Source organism: Cinclus cinclus, chromosome 9 (genome assembly GCF_963662255.1).
Source record: "Cinclus cinclus chromosome 9, bCinCin1.1, whole genome shotgun sequence".
In the NCBI taxonomy this organism is placed as follows: domain Eukaryota; kingdom Metazoa; phylum Chordata; class Aves; order Passeriformes; family Cinclidae; genus Cinclus; species Cinclus cinclus.
The window spans coordinates 1263888-1290499 of NC_085054.1; the positions used below are offsets into that span (position 1 = coordinate 1263888).

The following is a 26612-nucleotide window of genomic DNA, read 5'->3' on the forward strand; positions in this document are numbered from 1 at the left end:
TCACATACACGTGACCTGAGTGACTCCATCTTCCTGATCAAATTGTCCATCATCCAGTTCCCTTAACACTCCATCACTGCTACTGAATCCTGGAAAGCCTCCATAATGGGAGGATCCCTCCCTGATCCAATATTGTTTAGAAGGAGATAGGTGAAACTCGTCAGGTGGTAGTCCAGTTTCTATGGGGCAAGAAGTGGCTGTATCTGATCCAACACTTCTGCTGGGCAGTCTGCCTTTTTCTTCCCCAGTCTCTTGTCTTAAGGATTTCCTCTGAAAAACAAGAAGATAATGAAATCTTAGCTTACTTAGGGGAAAACCAATCCAGCCAAACACTTTGCAATGAATCATGAACAGATTTAGTGTAGCTGCATTTTAACACTGAGTGCAATTCTCAAGAAATATGCCATTATCCGAGGAGGCAATTACAATTCCCATGGTAAATCTATGCAGATAGAAGGCAGTGGCTGCTCTACACAGCCATTTGAAATGGGAGCTACAGGGTCCTTGCACAGGAGAAACTCAGTGTAAGTACAGTCTGACATTAGTACTGGGACTGCCTGACATCTTTCCTGTTGAAGTGATGGTTGACAGTGCCAAAAAGAAAAGCAAGCAGATTGTGATTTCTGCAAACAATACACCTAGCAGACGATGCTAAAGGTTGTCTGAGACACAGCAATGAATAAAAGGTTTATCTCAGCTCAGCATCAGGAGCTACCCGAGACCCCGAGATCTGTGATGATGTAGCACCTCCAGAGACAATGCCAGTGCCTTGAGTCACACAGGAGCAGGGTCAGCAAGGCTGGAGTGTCCCAGCCAGCTGCCTGGAGCCCTGCTCCCAGCACGAACACAGCTACAGCAGATGTCTGCTAGGGGACACTGCCCTGCTCTCTCAGAAGGAGCAAGTTTAGCTAAGAGGGAATCTAGCCTCAGCACAGAGCTGCATTTGAGTGCATGAAGGACACAGTGCAGACACTTAAAAAAAACCCCAAACACTCCACAGACTTTTACCATGCTTTGGCAAGTTTGTGTCCCCCTTCTGTACATTGCTAAGCTTTTTCTCAAATCCTTCTGAATCAGAAAAAACAATGGCCCACGTGGCTAAAGGAAACATATTCAGGAAAGCTGTTACAGGGGACATTGGGAAATTAGACAAGGGGAAACAGCACTGCCTCAGGAGAAACAGAAGGAAGTAAGTTTTGCCTGACTGCCACAGTAAGAGGATGGAAAAGTCTGCTTAAGGGAAATAAAGAAAGAAGAAAAAACCAATCCCCTCAAGCACTGTATGGTTCAACCTTGCATCTCATCCTCTGAACCCTTTCTTAAAAAAGCAAATGGTATGTGACAAACAAGAAGTCCACTGAGATAGGATACAGCCCTTGTAACCCAAGGTTATTTATCACATAACCCAAGGTTTATTTATCACATAAACCATAAGCCAGGCCATAACACACTACCCCACAAATATACAAGGCAGAGAGATGAGCTGTGAGGACATAACATATTCCATCCTCAGGAAAGAGACCCTGTGAGATTAAGAGAAGAAGTAATGGGGGGTTTCCCTCAATTCTTACTGAAGCAAAACTTAATTCAGGAATGGAAATGCTAAATTCAATCCAACAATTAAAAAACTACCTTGAATACAGAAAACACCTCATACTCTTGTGCTGCCATTTTCCAGAATGGAAGTGACAGAAGTCCAACAGCTGGACATGCCTCATGGCCAGACCTGCTGCACTGGGGGGACCTGGAAAGTGATGTGACCAGGGCTTGGCAGTTGAGTGATGAGAAGGCCTGGATGAGGCTGCTTTCTTATTTCAATAATGAAAGAGCCTTGTTAGCAGCATTCTTCTTAAGGTATCTAAGTTGTGAACATTTGCATGCTTAAATAATCGTAAATTGTGATGTGGTCTTTTTTTTTTTTTTTACTTAAACTTGAGGTACTGAAATATTCCTGTTTCAAAAATATCCTAAGCTGTGGAAGTGAAGTATTTTAACACCAGCTTTAATGAAACATGAACATCAGTGAACAGATACACAGTACAAATGAAAAGGAAGATGCCATGACCAACAACATACAATCACAGGAATTAAATGCATTTACAAAAATGTTTGCAACAGTTTGATAAAGTTGTACAGCTGTGTCATCAGTGTCCAGGGGACATTTCAAATTAAGTTACAGAAAACAAAAAACCCTCCACAAAACCAAAACAACCAAAGTAAAAACCTCAATTCCCCCACCAACATTACAGTTTCTAGAGCAAAAGGGAATGCTTTCAAATTTAATAGCTTGTTTTACTCCTGAAACCTAGGCACTCAATGCAAAGCTAGCAAAGATTTTGGTAAACAAAGCAATAAAGTAAATAAATGAAAATTATGAGGAAAACCAACATAACTGGCAAAACAGAAGGAAAATGTAACTCTGCTAAATGTTTCAGCTTCAGCCCCAGTTACCTATTTATCCCAAGCTAAATGATCTCAGCATACTGAAATTTCCTGGTAGAGAAGCAAAACACTCACTGGCACTGAAAAAGCACATTTTTTTCAGGTTTCAAACACAGAAATCCTGATGTAAATGGCTATAAATCAGCTATTTCTTGTTTACTTTGAGTATGTTTAATGCTTAAGTCAAACATTTCCCATTCCAACAAAATAAAACAACAACTACAAAACACATTTTATTTGTATAACCCAAGGCTGCTCATCACCCCACAACAGGGTGAAATAATTTAAACAGTGAGTACAACATTTCCTATTTTTAATTTAAGCCATGTCTCAAAGATTCATCAGTTCATCAGACTGGATGCTTTTACAGAACTGGTTTGTATTGCATCTCTTGGCAGAATCCAACTTCCAACATGCAGTTATGGTGCCTTTTAAGAGACACATAGTTAGAAGTAACATTATGCATCACCAAGGGAAAAATATCAGGAAAAGCATTATTTTATGACTGACATGATATTGCTTTATATATTTACCAAGTTGCTATCAAAAATTGTGGTCCAAAACATACTTTCAGAAATGTGTTAGGAAAAAAATGAACAGCTACAAAGTCAGGCATGTGAGAAAAGTCAGAAGGTTTTAAAGATAAAAGCTGGAGGAGCTTTCAACACAGAGGGTGGTTAGGGAAAAATTCTGCTGGCAGAACTTAGAAGAGGGTATGAATGGAGAGGGATTAAGACACTGTCAAAGGAGACTACATGGAACACTGAAGAGCAAAAAAGCAAAAGATCCCATTCTGAAAATGAAGAAATAAATGACAGCATACTAGAACTATTTGGGAATTGAGACAGTGGCAGAGAGAAATACAATAAAACAGGACTTGAACTGTGCATAATGAAGGCAAATTCTTCCAGGCATGCAAGTACTAATTATCAGGGGACACAGTGAGAAGGAAGTTAGGCTGGAGATAAGCAGAAGCCTGGAGAAGAACAAAAAAAGGAAGAGTATATTTTACAAACACTAAACAAAGGAAAACACAGATTATGGCAACACACTGAACAGACAGTAAAAAGCACAAAGATCATATACAAAGGCAAGAAATTTGGAGACTTATGGAAGTATTCATACAAATAGAGAAAGAAGTAGCTAGGTATCACTGCCATGTAATTATATATGCTTTGAATGAGTTTGTAAAGTTACTACTCTGCTGCTGGACATGAGTGAAAACATTCATAGCTTTCCTAACTGCTTAAGATTATCACAGGAAAGACATGTTGAATAGAGAAAGGCTGACCAGCCACTGAAAACAAGAAAGAACCAAAAATGGAAACCCATCACAGTCCGTCAGAAGAGGAGCTCACTCTTCTCTGGGTATAGCAGGACTTACTGTAGTACTTTGCAGGTGCAGTAATTGTGACACTGATTTTGAGCACAATGTGGAGACTCTCAATCAATTAATCCTCAAAGCAGCTGATAGAACTACTGTTATGGGAGCTCCACTCAAAAGGGACAACGAGTTGTTGAGATTCAGCTGCAGGAATTGTAAAGCCTCTATCTCTGTCACACCTTTTCATGCAACAACAGCCCTCCACCCTGATAACATTGTAGACTACAGTATCCCTTACAGCACAGCTCCATACTCCTTGCTTCTAAAAATGTGAAAGTAGACATTTTGAAGGTCAAAAGAGGTTTCTGTATCATGCACAAGAGATGCAGGATTTTGATCAGAACTTTTAAAACTCCCAAGGAAATATAGCATAGCCAACCTCATTCACCTGAGACACAGTAATTCCTCAGCACAAAACAGGTTTTTAGCATACTTATGCTTTCCTCCATAGCTTGAAATATAACTGCTGAGGAAAAAAGTAATGTGATCCAGCTGCAAAAAACATCCACAAACTCTAACCTGTTTGAGGGGAAACCCTGTTCTGCCACTTTTTCCCCCATTAATCCTGAGTCTAGTTTGTCTCTGTATCTTACCATTATGTGAAGCACGAATTTTTTTATATTAATACCACAAATGTGTTACTCACCTCTGGTGCCTGGACAGCAGAACTCCACATAACAGGTCTCTGAAGAAAAATTACTTGCTTTGTGGCCAGATTTCCTTCACTAAAATGTAAAGAAAATAGTTTCCATGTTTTAAAGGCAATAATTGTCACTAACATATTCAAAGCCAACTTTAAGGTGGGCGAAAGACCACAAGTGTGAAGAGGACAGACTACATACAGAGTATTATCCAGTTTATCAATTCCTCAATGGTTCTATAGTGATATTTTTTAAAAAAAATAGAAGCATGGAACTGGGTTAAGGTGATGCACATGAAAATTTGGACAGACCAGTAACTTGTGTTACCATGACTGGAATTATTTAACATGTGTGCTCTTGAAAGTTTAAATATCAGAGCTCTTACTTTAATCCAAGTCTGCACATTTATGTCTGAAGCAAACCTCCACAAGTTTTGTTCTTTTTTTTTAGCTTAAGCTTCACTGTTAAATATACAGCAACACATTATGATGTCACAACAACCAGGTCAAATCTTAATAGATCCACAGCTTCAACAAATCTCTCAATACTTAGTGGTATGAAACTTGGGAATTAACATTCTTTATTGCTAAACAGAAGTTGCAAAATGTCATCTCACTGACACAGCAGGATAAGCGTGCTGCCTCATCACCTAAAGGGCTTCAGCTCAGTTTTAATAAGCTTTATATTAAGAATGAGATGAATGACACCAGGTGTTTTGTACAAGGGAGGTACTGGCATAGGCAGGACAACAGAACCATTTAGTAAGAAAAATAAAGGGGCGGGGAAAAAAAAGAGAAATTTCAGTCCTGCAACTTTTACAGATGCTAATACTGTTGTGGTAGATAAAGCAAAGGTGTTGGGTTTTTGCCAAAAGGGAGTAAGTGTAGAAAAATGAACAAGACAAGTGAGGTTGCTCCCCAGACCAGGTATTACTGATATGATGTTTCATAAGCATTACACCCCCTCAGTAGTGGTGATAAATATATCCTCTAAGTTTTAATGTATTTCCATCACCCTTCCACCAGAAATACATGCCACCCCACTGATAGAATATATAATACAAACCCCAACTCCACGTCACTGAAAGCGAAACGATTTCAAGATGAGAACTCTAGAATGAGAAGATTTTAAAAAATCCTGTGTTCTAAATATCAAATACTACATTTTTATAAGCTCTTCTCCCCCAGCTGCTTCTGGGCAGTATTCAGTAAGATTTTTAAGCATGTAAAGACAAAACACTGAAACTGTTTGGCAAAAGGGTGACTACAGATTTAAGAGTGCACTAAATATAAGGCACAAAATAGAAACACCAGAGAGATGGGAGTTCATTTCAAGTATTTATGATTCTACCTATTCTATCAATCATAAAACTGTTACTATGCATAACATTACATAAAGAACTACTAAAACAATGTAAGCTTTTACTTCAGTATGCATCTGTCACAAGGTTAACAACCACACACATTAAGTTAAGGTAACTGATGCATGTTTCATAACTGAAAATTATTTTGGATTTTACATCAGGGACTTGCTCCAAGAAAAAACAGGGATTAAAACTGTTCCTGTGAGAGCAGAAGAGCTTGTCAACAGCCTGCCCTAGTAAAGCTTCTGGAAGTAGGCTCTGAGGAAGTACACAAACCAGTACACTATTCTCTGCACAGACAGCCCCTCAGATCAACAGTTAGTGATGATTAGAGATTTGTGATTGTGTTTGGTCCCTCACAATCTTCCTTTCAGTCTGGCTGAATTCAGGTCATGGCATATCTTTGCACGTCTTCCTTGGATGAGAACAGAGAACTAAAAACTCCAGCTTGTGGGAAAAACAAAAATGGAGGAGAACAAATGAATTAATTTCCTTATGCCTAACATCGTTTCCTGTTCCAAGGGTCCCTACCTCAGCATTTGCATTCATTAAAAGTGTTTAGATTTTGTCTCATTACTAGGAAATCTGCAATCCTGCAACCTTATTCCACTTGGCTAGGTATTTCTCTGTGCCTCAGTTATGTCTCTTTTGATCAACTGAAAAATGTCTCTTCCAAGCAACAAGGCTGAGCACAGTCCCTGGCAGGGGAAGAGCCTAAGGCTTATTTTGTAACAGTGTCTCTGCATTCCTTCAGAGAAAAGAAAAAAAACCCAAACATTAAACTACAGCTTGTACAAATTCTACTAGAACAGAAAAAGGACACGATGTTGAGTAGACAAGAAGGAAATTAACAGATTTCTAAGTCTGACCTTATTAAAATGCCTCACACGACAAAGCTGCTATGAGCTTAATTCACGAAGAACTGAATGACAGTGGGATTTCCACAGAATTTAAATGAGAAAAAGTGCTTAGAGCATGGGAAGCCCCATGGCTTCCCTCACGTTTCTACATTCCCTCTTTGCCTCATAAGTCAGGGCATTTTGCAAACACAGAGTAAGCAGTGAGCCAGGATAAATTAATAAACATAAAGTCAGTGTTTTCGCACTGCATTGCCCATTGTCTGCTCTGCCCATTTTCAGGGACTAGAGCAATCAGTGAAGGGAAACAAAGGTCACTGCAGAGTAAGGCTGCTGAAGCCTTTTTCCTGTCTCTTCTTTCAAGAGTCATGAAGAGCAACAGAGACTCTTTTGTTGAAACACCAGCAATTTGTTTGTCTGCTTATGCTGTATAGGCAAAAACTGTGTCCTCTTACATGTCTGTGTTTAAGTCCTCCAAAACAACCATGAGGCTACAAGCTCAGTGATACTGCCAATAGCTCTGGTTTTTACAGATGCATTTTTTAAAATGCATGAACATTTAATATAAAAAGCACTTAGAATAGATGTTAGATGAGATTTTCTGAAAATTGTATTTTCATGTATTCAGTTTTTTGTTGTTGTTGTTTTTTTTTAAATTTCTCAAAATAAAATTTGCACTCCTTTGGAACTGGGTAGTATCTAGACTTTCAGTTTTGAGACAGACATCAACCTGGGATACTAAGTGTCCTGGCTTAAAGGATCTACTAGTCAATGAAAAATTTAAAAAGCCTTAAAGAGAATGCTAATTTTCAACCACCAACATGTATGGACTTCTACAAACTCATGGTAATATCATACTAAAAGCTGCAGTAGCCACTAATTTACAAGCAAAGTATTTTCTAGATACTCACAAAAGATCCGAGGGACAGTTTTGCAATAAATTAGGAGATAAGGAAAACAGAATAGAGAGAAGCACTACAGTGAGCAAAAAGGGGGATAATAGATAAAATTTTATTTAAATACTATGTACAAATTCTATTTTAAAAATAAACATTAAAACATAATTTTGTCAAATCATCCCAAATTGTTGCTTATTTTGTTTTTTCAGTTTTTCTGAAGCCTCTTAATATTCAGGCTGGGTTTTGAGCTCCGAGTTTCAAGTCTGGGAAAAAAAACAAAACAGCTGTTGAGCAGCATAAAGTGTCCTTCTTTATTAGGACTTTTGCATTCCTTGGATAACCCAACACTACCACAGTAATGGCATCTTTCATAGCAGACACACAGTAACTATCCAGGAATTTCCCCTCCTATTTAAATACCAACATCAATGCCTAAAAATAGTAGTTATCAATCACTACTCAGCCTATCAGAACAGGAAGACAGTCATTTTCTGATTCTCATGAATTCTTAATTCCTAATTAGGAATTCTTGTTCATAAGCTTTTTTCCTTTTTTAAAGCAAATTGAATTGCTGTGTATGAAATGTACTACAGGCACACAAAACATGATTCATCCTATTTCTTCCAAGAGTAACTCACAAGCTACAGTGGGATACACCAAGCATTAGACAATCCATACAGACTGCTACTCAACCATTTAGGCCAGAAAACAAATGTTTTTTATTAGGCTGAGTTACTCTAGAGTGTGGATACAGAATGCATCCAGTTTCAGATTTGGCTAGGCTACAACCCCTTTAGCATGAGCAGTGCTATTAATGCTCTGATTGTTTCACATCTGGCATACAGCACTATTTGAGACCCAAGTACCTTCCTGATACATTCTCACTAATTCAAGGACCAGCTCCAGCCTAATCAATCTGCTAATGCTTCCTGCAGCACTACATCCTATTTATTTTCTTATTACAGCACTTTGCCTCTTTTAGTGGGCCCTGCCTTTGCTGTGTGATCTCGGAGGTACAAAGCAGCACCATCTGAGGTGCTGTAAGGACAGGCTGATGCTCCCAGAGTGTCACTCAGCAGCTGCTCAGGACATTGCTGACCCTGCTGTCCAAACCCTGCGGGGATGGGTGCAGCTACACTGCTTGTGGCACACAAAAGGCTGCAAGTTAAATATTCTCTCATCCTATGACTCAGAACACACCACGACTATTAAAATCTCCCTCCCATTCTTCACTGGCATTCTTCAGAGATTATACCCAGATTCTGAAGACTTACTCTCAAGCGCTAAGATTTAGCCAAAATTTCAGCTGTTTATGAAAACCATGCCCAGTAGTTTATATAGCCTATAACTCTCCATGTGCAAAGCTAATACACTCGGACTACAAAATTACTGAAGAAATTAAGGGATAACTATTTGTTTCACTTTCTGGAAACTGCTTCTTTTTCCAGAGGAAAACAAACCAGAAACCCTAAAAAAAATAAAAATAAGGCAACAGAGTACGCCATATTTTCCCACAACTTCTTTGTTTTTGCATTTAACCAGTTGGTTAAATTTCTTGCAGCAGATTTCTTAGAAGCTTTCATTCACATCTTCTTCATGCTGTCTTGATTTAACACAGTGAGGTCTGGGATCCAAAGATTACTCAAGTCATCCACTCTTTCCACAGCTGTTAATGAGCCCTAAACCCTGCCTCAGTACATTTGCTTGTTTTTGAAGTGTGGCAATCTTAATCTAATGGGTGGAGATCTTTAAAAAAAAAAAAAAAAAAAAACGAGGAGAGAAGTGAGGCATTAAGAATGCTTGGTCTAGTGTTTCATTTGCCATTTTTAGCTTGATACTGTGATGAAAGCCAGAATACCTATTTTTTGGGGGGGATGGGAGGTGGGGGTGTCAATAGAAAAAAAAACCTGGAACCTTATGGGGAATCCATGCAATTTAGCTCTTCTTATGCAGAAAAGAGTCCCATCAATGCTCTAAATCAGTATTACAGTTAGAGACCTGAAATCCAGTTCCCTGGTACTGTATTTGAAGTGAACCATAATGTCTAAATTAGAGAAAAGAAACAGCTCAATAACTTGCTGGATTAGCACATTCTCTGCCCTAATTTGTAACAAATGCTCCATAACTGTCTTGTGACAACATGACTTTTTCCATAGTCTAAATCAGTCATCCACCAAGGTCCCAAACTAGTGAAATATTTCAACACTTGTTTCTAGCTGAAGCATGAGTAAGCCCATTGCTGTGGACTGGGTACGTGTTAAAACGTTTCCTAAATAAAATCTTTCATGTTTAGGTTTACAGAATGTATTTTAAATTTAAGAATTAGACTCACTGAAATCAGTAGTCCTAAGCACAAGTGGCAAAGCACTCCATGAAAATGCTACTTATCCCTTAGGCTTTACACACATTTAACATCATAGGCATTTTTCTTCCTTTTACATTTAAGTACCCAAGTGATTATTTGGTAATTCTCAGCCATTCCCACCAAAAATGCTGTAACCAATAGTCGGAGTACCTGTCGTGTCGTACAATTGGTGTAGGCAGGACACAGGTCAGGAGCCATCCAAACTCAGCCAGCGTGTGCAGTAAAGGTCCATAATCTGTTTTAATTTCACACCCCTACATTAATAATTATAAAAAGTAGTAAAGAGACTCTGTACAGGTTTTATTTGCATTTCTATACAATTACAACACCTCCCCTCTCGCTTTTAATGAGATAATACTTTGAGATGACATCAAGCTGCTGTTTGATGGAGATTCATTATCCAAAACTGAACACAACTTGTAAAGTTGAAGACTACAAAATCCATTAGAAACAGAATTTATTAACATTACGTATGAGCCCTGACTCATCAAGACATAATTCAAAGCATATCTCACTCATTAAATTTGTCACTTTGCTAAATTAGTGCCTGAAACTTTTTAAGCACTGTTATCTTTAAACTGTTTACTCCGCATGTGAAAAATAAGCACCTCACTTAGCTACATACTTAAGGTTTTGGTGTGTGCTTTTGGCTGTGGTGTTTATTTTTTTTTTAATATACATGTTTTTAGTCTGATGTTGATTTTTTTTCACACTGGTAAATGTATTTATCATTGGATACTTCAAAAGTAAGACCTAATCCAACAACAATTGCTTTCAGACATTATTCATACCAATAATCCTAAAAGATTAGAATATTACTAAAGAGTAATTTAAGTAATTTTATTGCTGTAACCTACTACAGCAGTAGATGCAAATTTATTAGGAAACCCAAATCTTTCCTATTTAACAGGAACATTTTCATAAAAATACGTATCTGAATATCATCCTGAATTAATTCACTAACAATTTTCTCTTATTGTTTTTCTACTTTTAGCTATTTTCTCCCCCTCTTAAAAAAAATACTTCACATTATCAATGTGATGTATACTTGCTGAAATTAGACCTAAATTGGTCTGAACACACAAAAAAACCCTTAAGACATTTTCTTTTGCAGTTGTGTTTGTTGGTATGAATATTTACAAATGTCAGGACAGAATTCCTCTGGCATATTTCTTTTATACACATTTACCAATGCCCAATCACAAATCTGATTTCATTTTTGGGGCTGTAGTCAAGCCTATGCAGGTGACTTCAGGAAACCATCCTGAATGTTTATGGAACACTGATACCAGCATCCTAAAGGAAAAAACAAAGAAAAATACAAGTAGGAAATAGTAATGCTAAATCATCACCTATTTACCTCAATGACTGTCCATTGTTCAACAACTATTGCATCATTTCCTTTCCTGTTAGAACCTGGTACCCCAGCACCTTCTTCTTCATAGATAAATAATCCTTCTAAAGATTTGGGCAAATAATCCCCTGTGGACAGAAACATAAGCATTAAGGTTTAGGTTAATAGATTACCAAGACTTACACAAGATGTTTCTTTCTCACTGAACAGTCCTCTAAAATAACATTAAATGACTCAGCAAACTCAAATTTGTGGTTATTTATGGAGTGTGCAATTCAACTTACTATTAAAATCTCTTTTCTCTATACAAATTGAACTATTAACTACTTTCTCAAAAGCATTAACCCCTTCCATACTCCAGTATGAATTCCAGTTTCCTATATTCAACGTATCCATTGCAGAGGATGAGCACAACCCTTTTTTATTCAACTTCAGTATTGTTCTCCTGACAAGCCATGTGGCTTTTGGTGTCGTGGGAGAGAGCACAAAAATGAGTGAACCATGAAGTGAAAAACTCAACTATGGCTACTTAAATACATAAATGGCCACAGGAAGAGCCTGAAACAAGTAATTGTAGGAGGATTCCTGATGGGAAGGAAGTTTCAGAGCACAACTCCCTGACTCACATGTCAAAGCCCAGTAGCATCCGCTTGGCCCAAACTAAAGCTGTGCATCAAATGGTTCATTTTATGGTTTTGCTTCTCCTAACAGCCTTTGGGAAGCCTTTTGTGGAGATTTATCTTGACAGCTGTCCAACAAACTGAATTGGTATGGCAAAATTATGCAATCCTCAGAACAGCAGCATGAAATCCCCTCCAATACTGGATGAGGTATGTTATTACCTGGGTATTAAAAACAGGGAGTTATTCATGCAGAGAAGAGCAGAAAGCTCTCTCTGCGGGAAATGGGAAGACTGTAAAACTGTTGTTGGACAACAGCTGCAAAGATTAATGTCAACAGCTGCCAAAACCACCCTTCAGTGAACTGTAACAGATCTGCAGAGAGCTCTTTTCCAGCTCTAAAAAACTCCATCTTGAAAACTGCAAGTTTGAATTCTCACCTCTCCTCCACCAAAGGAAATCTGATTCTTGCACTGACTTAAATGAACGGGAATAACAGTTTCAGAGTAAAAAAGATGCTTGCTAGGAACTGTGGCATTAGACTGTTCACGTGCACAAGACAGGCAGTTTGAGAAGGACTAGCTGCCAAATTCCATCAGAAGGAAATCTACACTGATGAGCTTTTGTGCCTCTGAGTCACTAAATTTACTGCAGAGCTACAGAAACACAGTGATTCACACTCAAAACCGTGGAGAGCAATGAAAACTGAAGAGCTGTCATTAGTGTCAGGCATTTGTTTTTGAAGAATCATAATTTAACTTGCAAAGATCTGATGTTTTGCAGGTTTTTTTAAAATTTCAGGCCTTCGATAATACAAGCCTTGCAAAGGGGAGTGCACATTGTTTTAAATCAAAATTATCAGAAAGAAGCATAAAGCATAGTAAATATAACAACTATTCAAACTGACAGTAATTTTACCCTCCTCCTGTAATTAATGTAAAAAAGCAGACAGAATTACTAATGAAAGCCACTTTAAGACATTATTAATTATCTATTGCACTAGCTAATCATCCTGAGCATTGCAAAAAACTGTTTAAGGTCCCAGAAACCTTTTCAACAAACATTTGACAGGGCTTTTCCTTACTGCAACCTTGTATTTTGCTTTCTTACACTGCAAGAATTAATTCTAAAGGAACATCAACAACTTGCAACTTAGTACAAGCAAGACAGGTGCAAATGCAACCAAAGCATCACCTTAGTGAAGTATAAAGTGTAGGTTTGCTATCAAACAACATTTGTGAAAATACTTTATTGCTTTGGAATTTATTAATGTCAGTTTGTCTTGGTCTGTACCCCTAGGCTACTACCATTTCCTTCACTTTTTCTTTTTTTTTTTTTCCCAAGTAATTGTACAGCAGCAGCTACCTACTGTTTTTTGCTCGCTTTTAACTTCTGGCTTTCAGACGAATCCAGTTCAAAAGGAAATGAATCTCTCAATTACATATTTTACCAGCAACAGAGTTTGAGAGTTCTAAATACTTTTCATCCCACTGCCTTTTCCTTGAAAAAGCACAAACCAAACCAGAAGAACTAGCACAGAAGGTCTGTTTTGTTATAAAGCTACTTTAGTTTTCTGCTTTGTAAATTGTCAATTTGATTAAAAAAAGCAAAAATTTCCATTACTTAGTCTATTATAAATCTGTGGAATCTGATACCTAAAAGGGAATCATTTATTTTCTGGACAGTTACAGATCTATCTGAACATGTTTACATAAATACCCTCCCACCAAGAAGCAAAATATAATTTTTTTCAAGTTATGTAGTTCTACATAAACAAGCAAAATCTTAATGATATCCTGGGACAGTACTCACCTTTAGAAGTTTCCCAGTGTACAAAAGAATCAACTAAGGCCAATCCTTGTTTATAATAAAATGTAGTTAATTCTAGCCAGTCTGCTTCCAGTGTACTAACAACTGGCCCTTTTCTTGCAACTTTCATAGACAAAACACCTTCATAATAGGTCCAGCAGGTAGAATCATCATCAAAAACATTGAAGACTGAATAGAGCTTGTCTAAGGAGAGAGAAACGAAGAATGAACCTCAAAGACAGTGCTCCAAAATTAGTAATATTATTAATCTCCTATTTCAACATTATTTTCTAATTCTAAGCAACAGCTTTAGTAATTGTTTCTTAATGTGGCTCTGCTTAAGACCTGAACACACTCAGGACAGGGTATGAGAGGAGGTACACTTTGGGGTATGAGGAAAATGTGAACTTATTAGTGCTGGGCTGTCACTGAATTCTTTAGGTAATTGAGATTTGCATAAAGAAAACATATAAGGACTAAGAAAAAACCCAGTGGAAACAGCCTTCATTTCTGCCACTCTGGAATTTCTGGCTATAAATATTTGCAATTATAAAAACCAAAGACAATTTTCTAAGCTTGCAAATACAAGGAATGCCTTGTACTGATTTTTACCCATTATCCTCTGAGTTAAGTACCAGTGTAATTAGCTGCTTACAGAAACAGAGAAATTTCCCATAGTAACTGATGATCAGTGCATGTTAAGGATACAAAACCAACATACCCTCAAATTGTTTTTCTGTCTAGGTATTAATACAGCACTGTAACAAAGCCAGTCACAAGCATGCACTCATTAAAAACTGACATATCCACAGCATTTCAGGAAATCACTGGTACAAGTTATGAAATCCTAACTATATGACTGTGTTCTACAATTACACTTGTGTATCACTGGTGAGGATAAAGCAGTTGCACAGAAATATTCTGAGATTGCCTAATACTGCTGGGCAGCCTAAATCAACACAAACCAACCTCTGAACACTCAGGTTTTCACACTGTCAAAACAAAGGAATATGCTTATATGACCCCAGTTAAGAAGTCAGTCTCTCTAGGCTCCAGAAACAGAGACATTTCCAAAATAGGATTTGTATCTTAAGTAATCTGCACTGTCTGGAAGAAACCCTCTCTGCTTTGAGAAGTGTTACTACACCCACTGCAGGTGACATCAGGTGCCTAGAATAAGACAAATCTGGAACAAAATGTTGAACTTTCAGCAAGACGTGGCTCTTTTTATACAGTTTTATCACTTTCACAGGTGCTTACATAAGAATAGGCATGTTTATCCTAACAAACCTTAATTTCTTTTCCCCTATATTAAATGAGATCCCTTATTCTTCTGAAAAAAAAACTGTTTCCCAATACAACTATTCAGTTCCTCTCATCTACCAGAAATTCACCTCTGTGAGCAATGTATTATAGTCAAAATTCAATAGAATAGTTCAAAAAAGCAACATAACAGTAAAAATTCATACTTACAATCCCCAAATCTGTAACTTGGACACAGTTTTGCCTCTTTTGAGCAGAGTTAAATGGAAATGGCACACTGGCATAACAGTACATACCTACACATATGCAAGACTGCCTTGGAAAAATTACATAAAATTTCAAAATGATGATTACATAAAACATACTGGTAACGTTTCCAGAAGTTATATCTTATGAACTCCAGTGATATTCTATTTGACTAGTGTAGAGAAGCCTGGCATAACCTTGCCAAAGCTTTTTGAAGTTTTCTGAGAACACTACATGTAGGGGATGCATTGGCTGCTGATCTACCTGGTCACACCAGCCTGCACAAACAATGCTCCTGAACAGAACCAAGAGTTTTCCACTTCTTCCTTAAAGGACTTCTATTCTGCTATACATAGCAAATCCACTATTTCAAGAGAAATAAGAAAAGAGTTAAGCTTTAACAGATTATGCTCACTTGTAGAAAAACTGCTTTTACTCAAGTGTTAAACATAAGAGGGACATTGATTATCTCTGTGCTTAGAGTAATTTTTCTCACAGTCTACAAACTGGAGAGGCTGCTTTAACAGGAAAACGAAAAGGTTGCTTTAGAGAGCAATTAAAACATGTCTGGCTCATCAGGGAATGCAGCCTGACATCAAAGTGTCATGCTGCCTGCTTTCCAAACAATACTGTCCTGCATTAGTTCTCTGACTTCAATTACTTCCTTTTTACCTTCTCCTCTCAGCAGCCAGGAGGCCTTAGAGACTTCAGTACCAGAAGTCAGTATTTCAGGACATTTTTTTACAGAGATTACACCAAGTACCTCATTTTTCTACAACTAAGCTGTCTATCACAGCACCAGCATTTTTTCAATTATGCTCTTTCTTCCTCTACTTCTAATGCTTACTTTTCTCTAAGAAATTAATTTTGTAACAACTATTGTCTTCGATTTCATGGTCAATGCATTAATTTCAGTGATCTCTTTCAGGACGGGTCTTGAAGGCAGGTTAGCCAGAAAAAAACCCATTATGAACAGATTTATTTGCTACATTATGTGAGTTGCCTGGAAGCATGTAAAATTCTGGCTCTAGCTGAAAGGGGCTCTCTTTGTTGTCAGCTTTGAAACAGGCACAACTGGAATCATAACATATACTTGGAAATCATTACGTGTTTATAATTTAATACTAAGTAAAACTACATGTGCACTGCAGAAAATATTTTGTAACAACTGCATCCTACTAAAAGGAAGGATTTTTACTGCCACATGTTTCTTACACACATATAGAGTGAAAAACCTTTCTATATGCAGCACATTTCAAGCCACCATGGGTGATTTTGGGGGGTTTGTTTGTGGTTTTCTTTTTTTTTTTCTTTAAATTGCAAACTAGAATTCTGACAGCACCTCTATAATAGCCTATATGAAAACTGATATATCATTTTAATATATTACTACAGCTCACATACATAAAGCAGAAGTATTCCTTCTGCTTCTTTTACTGGCAACTCTTTTAGAAATATGTATGCATTAACATATGCACGTGAAGAGGAATCTTCCAAAACCAGCATTTGATGTGACAGAAAATGCTATTCTATTTTTTCCAAAACCTCAACAACTCAATAAAATACTTTACTTCTACAACAAACAAGCAGCATTTATTACCATCTCCTTTTTGTGGTCTAGAAGGGCTGACTTCTTTTGCAAACTGGCAATCTGAATCCTCTAACAGTCTGCTTTCTCCGTGCACTTCCTCCTCTAGCCCACTCTCAGAGCAGTGACCGCTCAATGTCCCTTCATTCCAGTTTTTATAGTTTTCATCCAAGTTTTCCCTTCTGTGCTCCCTGTTTCTTCTGCCCAGCGTTGATTCCAGCTCTGCACCTCCACCTGTGCTTGCTCCATTACAGGTTTTAGGTTGAGGAAAATGCTGTGTTATAAATCCCACAAACTTCTTTCCTCTTTTAGCAGCTTCATTAACCTGCAATACAAATAAACTTAGCTGCAAAGTCATTTTAGAATTACATGGACCTTTTTCTTCTTTAAAGCTTGTACATACATGAATCACATTACTAAACTGCTCAGGATATAAAGGCATAACACTGTATTACAGAAGGTAATCTTGTCTTTGATGCTGCCCCTGCTTCAAAGTAAATGGAAGTTGTCCAGCATGTCTTTGGAGTCAGGCCAAGAAAGGGGGCCAACACTGGTACTGACTTCAGAGTACACAAAATCCTTCATTTAGAACAAACTCAAAGTATTTTGTTTCCTGTGTTGTACTGATAAGCAATATAGTAGAGCAATAAATAGTATTTCCCTAAATATGTGATGCCAGTCATACTAAAAATAACCACCTCCAATACTACATAAGTATCTTTGCCATGAGCCATTACCCTTTGGTTCCCTTGGAGGCTACCCAGCTTTGTTATTACTGAGGATAGTGGAGGAGCAGAGAAAGGAGGGAGCTAGAAGCAAATGAAAATTCTCTCATTTCAGCCAGTGGTGTCTTCTCTGCACTGAAGTCTCAAAACACAACTGTAACATCCGTGCCACTTGTGGGATGTGCCTGTTCTTGGAGGTGCTGTTTTTTCCTGGGTTAAGGAGTGCTGCCATTTAGGAAGGTGACCCCGGTGACATCTTGTACTACAAGCTCCCCTGTAAAGTCTTTACAGGTAAAGACTCTGAGCTTCAGCTCAGAAAGGAGACATCACAGGGGAAGTACTGGATTAAGTGAGGGCAGAGGGGGAAGGATCTTTATCTAGATTACTCACATAAACTATTAATTCCCAGAGAGAATAAAAGTCAAACACCTGATGGTACTGCAATCCCTGTTTAATATCATGATGGTGACACTTCAGTCTATCTACTGCCATTATTTATGTTCAGCAATGATACAATATGCCAATCACTGTGGTTATACATACAGAGCTGCTGCTTCAAGGACAACCAAAATAGTTCTAAATTTAACAAGCAACAGAGAAAACAGACAACATGTTTTTGCTGAAACACCACAAAGTCTTATTGCTTCAGATCTTAAAAAAAAGTACTAAGATATGACTGGATTAATGGCTCCGTCTTTTAAAAGTGAGAGCATTTTGAGATCAAATTATTCTCACACACTACTTCTGTAACAGATAGGCTTCCAAGACTCCATCACTGCTCATTTCAAGTGTGTTTTTCCTTCTAATCTTTGTCTGGTACACTACACCACCAACCTGGAAAAGGTATATGCATTATAAACTCAATAGAATCACATTTTAAATTTGAAACGCCTGACAAAGTCAAAACAAACCATTAAGAAAATATAAACAACTCTTGAAATTTCAAAGATGATTAAAGATCTCCAATATGCTTTTTCTTCTACTACCCTCCTTGGCAACTAATGTAAAAGATATCACTAACTCTTGTAATAACAACAGCTTCCTGCTTCAGAAAGTCTTCAAGTTTGCAGAGGAAGTTAAACACAAAAAGAACAAGAACTATAACTTGCATTCCAACAGAAGTTTACTGTAACTATACAATGTTTTCAAAAGCTGTGCCAAGTAAATATTTGTTATAGTTTCTATACATGTTGCATTTTTTGTTAAAGAATGAAGAGAACATTTCTTCTTGGGTACTTCACTCAGAAAAACCATGAAACTTCACATACCATACAAGTATTTTATAAAGAGTGACCCAGCTTGAGCCTGATTCTGCATTCAGTGAAGACTTCCAAATCTTCACAGAGATACCTAGTCCTACATTACAGTAAGTAATTTTTTTCTCACTTTGAAAAAAGTTTTGTAGCTTCTATAAAACAAACACAAAACTAAAATGACAACCGCTAACTGTAACTCACATGTATGACAGAAACAAAAAATCTGAAGAGAAGTTGGAAAAAACCTCCATTACCTTTTCTAGCAGTTCTTTCACGACTTCATTTGTCAGTGTTTCATATGTTAAAGGACATTCCTCAATCACCAGCCTGGGATGCCTTTGTCCTCTGGGTGCTGCATGCTTCTGGCTAGAACACACAAAGAAAGCAGTCTTTGTCAGGAGTTTGCTGCGGACTTGAGCAAATGCTTGCATATAGAATTCTTTTCTTTTGGAATAGTTATGAACGAAACCCTAACAACGCTTCTTCATACTTTTTATAACTCAGTGGGTTTCAGTGTTTTGTTCTGTTTCTTACACAAAGTGGCAGGTACTATGTGTTTCAATGCCAGGATAGGGATATTAATATTTAACAGAAATTTAATCTGAAGACCACGCAGAGAGGTATTTTGGAAATTGTGCTTTACTGACAAACAGCTCTGCCTTTGTAATAAATAAATAAATGCAAAAATCGCTGACAATGCAAAACGTGCAAATTTAAACTATAAATTTAGGAAGCACAAAGCAGGTTCAGTTTTGTAGAAAACACCATGAATAGAAATGGTCCTTTTACACTGTTAACATCCTGCTGCTTAGTTTTTGTAACTGAAGCAGAACTACAGCTGTTAAATGAAATAGTACAGGCAAATACTAGGAATACAGTGCAAAAACACTTACTGAGGGTTAAATAAGGTTTAAATCACTCATATTTAAGCTGACAAACTCTAACTTCCATTTAAAGTTACAGATTAGTACTCATCTTTCATCTAAAGCCAGTTGTGTTATTAGTCAAGACAATATTTTGCATATGCCAATAATATAATGGGATTTCATCGGATGCTTCCTTTGTATAATAATTTAATTTAGAAAATAATATTAATTAGACACATTCCAATATAAAAGTTTATTTTCCAAACAGTAGCTGGAGAAGGAATATTTGCCTACAGCAAAACCAGCCTTGGTACATATGGCACCTGGGAAGGAAACTGGAACCTACACCAGTTTCACACGTAGGCTACAGAGTCTCATCCTTCATCCATTCAAGGGCCTTAAGGGCCAAACAACAACTTCCAAAGGATGCCCCATCTACAGGGATAAGGCAAATTGTGGGAGCTGTGTGCTGGCAGTGTCTTGGAAGCCTCAACTCCAGGGCAAGCATTTTGCTTTCTTGCTCAACCTTTTGCCCACAAGAAGAACATTCACCTGGTCTGCAGATGAATTTCTAAAGGTTAAGTTGTATGAGCAGCAAATACTCTGGACAATGCTTGTTTAATCAAAGGGTTTGAGAATTTCTCTCAGATGAATATTTTATGAAAGCATTACTGGAGTGGCAGTGAGGCAGCTTCCAATTCACCCAGACCACAAATAAAGGCAAGAACCTTTGTGCATCACATAAGGACTGAGGAGAGTAGGGGAAGTTTGACAGGTTTTAATGCTGTAAGAAATCCACTTTTCTAGTTATTCAAAATAAGAACAAGAAGTTATCTTCTTTGCATTCAAAGGAACTAATGAATAGTAAATTGCTTTGTATGTGTTCCTTAGGATCACATGGTGATTACAATGCAGTAAAAACAGGACTAATAAGACCATGGATCTGGAACATAAACAAGCTCTTACCTCTCCCTCAGTGTCAAAACAAAGATTTTGTATGACTCTGATCCAGAATGATGATTTCCTTCTTAATAAGGAAAAATCAAACCAAACCATCCCTGATAAATTAATTCGCAAATATGTCATTTTTTCCCTGGGAAAGGACAAAAGTTTTGAAAACCAAGAAAAATCATGCATAAGATAGTTTAAAGCAGCTTATTACTCTCCTAGTATTTTGGTTAATCTTTTATTTGCTACAAGTTCTAAGACAGATGATGTTATCCTTACAAAAATCAAAAGTGTATTTACTAAGGGAAAGGAAACTTTAGCTTATTGCTTAGCATTAATTAAAAACATGACTAACTGGCTAATCTAAGGTGCTCATTCCAAGTTGATAAGTTAATGAATGTCAAGCAGTCCACTCACAAACAGCTTCAGTAAAGGATTGGTGTACTCAAGTTATTTCACTGGTACCTTGCTTTTAGTCGTGAGAGTACCACTCGATACATGTGACTTGCAGGGAAATTCCTTCTCTGTCCAATTGGCAGCATAATGGGATGAACAGCTCCTACAATATAGCCTTTGCTGTAATAGTCTTCCACCCGAGATGCTATATCCAACACAGAACTGATCTTGATGACTTCTGGATTGGAGGAGGCTAAAAAGCATTGAAAGCAGAAGAGAAGCATGTGATACTGTGTACATCTATAAACATTTTGGGTGACTTCCTTTTATGCAAACCACACAAAACCTATCCCCAGGCATTTATTAAAACTACAGCTCTATTTATAAAAGAAAAAGCAGATTCATGGATGATTCAACACTATTCAACTACTTCAAGTACCTATTTTTACAACTTAATATGATCTATTTTTAACATACTTGCCAACATTTTCTGTTTGATCAAGGTCTGCCAAGCTGATTTAAAAGCTGCATTAACATCTAAACACATAACAGGGCAGAACCTAACAAAGCAACTATTTTGTCTAGCCAAAGCCTTAAACATACTGATCCAGTATCCCTCAAGTCTAGTTTTGAGGTAAATGTCCACGTAACACATTTAAGGCTACAACAACTGATTTGTTTTCATTTTCTTTTGAAAAGGAAACTTTTTTTTTTCCTTAGAAATGATCTGTGGAGTATCAGTTGACATTTTGACAGTCCCAGTTCCTTTTTTCAATAGACTTACACACCACCTAAGTAAGCTTGTGCTGTCACTGATTTCTAAGGGGGGGTCCCTCTCAGTGTGTGTAGGCATTTTGCATCAATAGGGAGCACCTACATAATACATTATTGTATTAGATAATACATTATTGTTAGGGAAAACTACAGAGATAATGGGAAAACTTGTTGGAGAATCTTTTTTCAATGGTCCACAGCTTTTGCAGAGAAAAGAAAGATTCCACACTACTAACAGATGACATTCTGCTACAGTCAGTCTGATGGGTCAGTAATTCCTGTTTGTCTCAAGTACAGCTGGAACTCTAGATGCTCCCAGAAAGCAGGAAATCAATACTCATACACAAACAGAGTAATTATGCCAGCACAGATCTGCCAAAGCTTTCATCCTTTGCACTTAGGAGCTCTGATAACAAAACAGCCTGGCTGGAAATCTGGTCTATTGGTGACCCCCATTCCAAGCAGCCTACTTGTCTGGATTCTGATGGGTCCCTCTTTGTAGGACTTTCTGTGCATTAAGACCAGTGCCCATCTGCATTAAAGGATGTCTCAATCAAAACTAAGTGATCTCACAACACTTCTTCCAAGATACAAAGTACTTCACCGTGCTGCCCTGAACATTCTCTTTCAAACCACACAAAATAATTAAATACACTAACTCTCTTTTGATTCTGTAATTTTTTAAAAATGCATAAAATAAATCTCTCATCACTTTGTTAATTTCTTGTTCATACCTTCTCTTGTCTATCTGCATTACAGTGCAGGCTGGTTAGAGCAAGGAATTCAAGGACCTAAGATAAAGCAAGTCACTAAGTTTGCCTACCCTACTGTTTTAAATTATCATAAACCAGAGATCTGACTCCTTAGTTTGCAGGAATATTTGATTTTAATAAACTGAATTAGAACTCTGCTGCTTCACAAGCAGCGTTCTGTAAAGCCTCTCTATACTGCTTTCCCACTATAAAATGAGGACAATATTGACATACCTACACTTATGGAGGACTTTTTAAAAAAGACCACAAAAAACCCACAAACTATCAGACCATAGTATTTCACAACACTCAAATGCTTTTTAATACCAATTTCTACTAATGGGACAAAGGAATGGTGGCCTACTCTGGTTGTCACTACCAAAAATTATCACCAATATACACTTTGATGGTTTATTGCTGATAACCAGCAAATTCAATCTATTAAACTAAGCTGTCAGATATTCTCAGTCATAAGGACAGGGCTGTTGTACTTTTTCTTTAAGCAGTGTATCACAGCACCCCTTTTGTAAACAGATGATATTTTGTTAGCAATAGATGATGCAATTAGATGCTAGCAATTAGATGATATTTTGTTAGCAATACCACCATCCCATGATTCCACCCATTGTAAATCCAGGAGACACATGTATTGAAAAATAACTGCTCTGCAGCCCACAGGCCAAAAAAAGCAGGAATGATGCAATATCATCATCACTTCCCTGATTTTATAAATGTCTTAATCCCTTTTGCATGAGAAAATTTTCCTTCCTGATGTGCTCTCAACAGGTAGCCAAAATACTGTAGCAGTAACTTTCCAGCAGCACAGTAAGCCTTAGATGCAGAATACTGAAGATGATAACAAAACAGCCATTTCATACATATTCATACTGGCATTCAGAGTGACAAGGACTTGAGAGCGTGTCATCTCAGCAGGCTGCATCAATATTTCTTCTTTTCCCTAATAGGAGGGTAGTAGAAAAAGCCTAAGCATTCAGCTTAGTAGAAATATATAAACTATCCCTACTTTCTGGTTAAGCTGACTTCAAAAAACAGCAGCTGTTTGCCTGACTGGCGTATACCTCACGACTGAGACCTTGGAATTTACAACCATTGACCAACATTCAAAATTACACTTCAGAGTCCAGTGCTCCCTTTTCTTTGTACTATTTGTTCTACCAAAATAAAAGATTGGCTGTAATTTTCTTGTATGCGATTCCCCTGATGGACATCATCCTCCATGGAACTCAAAGCCAATTTTTTACAGTAGGGATGGGAGCATTTTGGGGACCAGGAAGGGAGAAGCCAAGGTTCAGTGCACAGGTAATAACTAGTTAAGATGCATAGGGACTCCAGCCAGCAAATTCAGACTACAGCAAGGTTGACCTAATCTGCATCATAGCCTGGGAGAAGGTCAGGGACTGCTGAAAGTCTCTCCAGCAGGCTCATTTTGACTTCACATTGCATATATCTGATAAAGCACAGAATATGGCATACTGAACTGAAATAACATTTATGTTTGCTTTGCTTTTATCTTGATGCAGGACATGGCTTCCTGTAAGATATTAAAACATTATTAAGTGCAGATTTTCTGTTTTACTTAGTGCAAGATCTAGTGACAAGAAATCACTCAGGCACACAAATCCCCTAGGCAGGGTAAGGCTCTGCTCTGGAAATAGGCAAAGCAGGATGAGTGCCATAAATACACAACTTGACAGCAGAGCAAAAACTTTGGTCTGAAGTGATAAAGGGCTCTCACTTAGTTTAACTTAGCCAAAGGATATTCAAATAGCAACAAGTACACGAGCAAGCTGACTGAAGTACAAGGAAAAAAGAAAAAAGCTCAATATATTCTCCACAGTACTTGAGCCAATCCCCCAATTACAGAAACACTGAGAACTGAAAAATGCCTCCAAGACAGTATATATATGCACCATGTCTTCCTTCTGTATTCATCTTAGTTCTAAAGAACAGGGACTTCAAAAAATATATTTGAAGGTTATATACACACATAACTAGAAGCATTCAACAGAAAGATAACTGTGTTTACAAATCCCCTTACTTCCAGTGAGAAACCTAATGAAGAGTGAGGTAACTCTTCTGAAACTGACCTCAGTTATTTAACATTCATAATTCCACTGATGCAAAGCAATTCTGATTATCAGACAACAGAAAACTCATCTTTACTGCTGTACTGCTAGGTTATCAAAACAGAGATACACTTTTAATTGCACTTGTTTGATGGGCTTTTACTTAAAAAGTTACAACGACCTTTACAACAAATAACTTATATAACATTACTAGAAACTGTAACTTGAAAACACAGCAGAACTATCTTGAACAGAGGCTATTTAAGAACACTGAATGGTCTTCAGTTTCCAAAAAATTTATTCTTTCTATATCAGTAGATTAGTAGGCAACCCATGTATGCATTAGGCAACCTAGATTTATTTCCAGCATCTTACCACTACTTACTCAACAGTTTTGTTTCTTCAAAAGGAAAGAGACAATGAGAAACTTTTACTGTAAATAAACAGAGCAGTGTTAGATTTCCAGTACAGTAACCTGGCAGAATATATCTTCTATTAGTACCTTGCAGTTTTTTACTGAAAAGACTTCTGTATCTTAAATGAAAATATTACAACAGTTAAAACTAATCAGAAGACAAGTTTTGTTTATGAAAAAGTTCCTGTAATTGCAGTAAGACCTACACTTACACTGCTTCCCTTTATCCAGTCCTTCTAGTAACAGCATTTACTTCAAATCCCTGTTATTAAGCATTACCAGTAGATTGGGCTGTTGCAAAATGCAAGTTACTACAGAGTGAGTGTAAAACTGAGCTGTCTGTTCTCTGAGGGCAGCCATCTGGGCTTGTTTATGTTTTCAACTTTGTGGAACAGGGAGTTGCTCTGTTAGAGATGGGACACCCTCGGGAAGGAAGTATCCCACTGAGCACTGTCTGCCTCTAGCTATGCATACAGATTTTGTTTCATTTCAGTCACAATTTAAAAAGGCCATTCAACAACTACAAGTAAAGCCTTTGGACAAAAAAGTATGATGAAACTCAGACTTCTACAGAAACATCTATCAAGAGACTGCGGTGGGCGTAAGAGGGGAAGTTACTCCTGATGCACAACTAAAGAACACACTTACTTCTGCATAAAGTAACAAGGACAATGACAGCCTGTTTTCGGAAGTCGAGTGCATTTAAAAAATTGTTATTCAATTAAGGCTCAGGCACAGTGTATTTTCTGAACCGTCACACTGAATTCAGACAACCATTATTCAAAGTGAATACGGATGGCAGCATCTGACTCACAGGAAAATAGGAAAAATCTTTTAACAGCTTTTAGCCAGCTTCCTTAATGAGGACAGTTGTATAATTTGGAGGGTTTAGCTGTTAAAAATACTTCAGCAGTTTCCACTGTAATTTTATACAAGTAAGAACCTTCGTCATGATTTGTGTTTCAAAATAAAAGTCTTATATTTTGGCTAGCTTTGATAAAAGCGCCTAAGATTTACTGGAAGTCAAACAAGACAAAACTAAGTTAAAACCTGTTCTTTCTTATTTCAGAATAGTAAAGATACAGCATAAAAAAAAATACCTTCTAAAGTAAAATCCAACAATACGTATTCATAAGCAGAATCCGTCTTTGTTTCAACTTGTGGTCTCTTCAGTGTAGAAAAGATTTTTCCAGGGCTGCTATCATCTGGGTCTTCCAGCTTTCTCAGTCCGCACCCCATGGCAAGATCTGCAAGTGATTAAGTCGCAGGAAAAGGTGGGGGGAGCAGCAAGATCTGTCGCTCCTACTACAGGAAAAAAAAAGGAACCAAGTAATTCCCCTTGATTTTTTTTTTCTGTTAGATGTAAATCCAAACAGAGAAGAAGACCAGCTCCCAGACCAAAAAGCAAAGGTACTTTCCATTCATTTTTAATATAGAAGCAGGAAGCATGTGATAATTTCAAGCTACAAACTTGGTTAAGAGTAGGCTTGATTTCGCAGCAACATTAGAGCTGCTCCAAACTAGCAGAGATTTTCCATGCCACGTCAATTTACAGCCAGCCC

The 26612-nt window shown here is 37.5% G+C and overlaps 1 protein-coding gene across 2 annotated transcripts; it reads right to left on the minus strand.

The window, feature by feature from the left end:
- On the minus strand, positions 1 to 26298 carry RFTN2 (raftlin family member 2). 2 transcript variants are annotated; one of them, XM_062498511.1, is made up of 9 exons: positions 26151 to 26298; positions 21092 to 21275; positions 19067 to 19178; positions 16844 to 17156; positions 13738 to 13938; positions 11312 to 11433; positions 10102 to 10205; positions 4473 to 4551; positions 1 to 270 (listed from the first exon to the last, which is right to left on the minus strand). In XM_062498511.1, the coding sequence occupies exons 1-9, from the start codon at positions 26287 to 26289 to the stop codon at positions 1 to 3; spliced, it is 1524 nt and encodes a 507-aa protein (XP_062354495.1). In that variant the 5' UTR covers positions 26290 to 26298. The 2 variants fall into 2 exon arrangements, with proteins under 2 accessions (XP_062354495.1, XP_062354494.1); XM_062498510.1 differs by having other exon boundaries at positions 16835 to 17156; positions 26151 to 26289.
- Between the last annotated feature and the right edge of the window lie 314 nt (positions 26299 to 26612).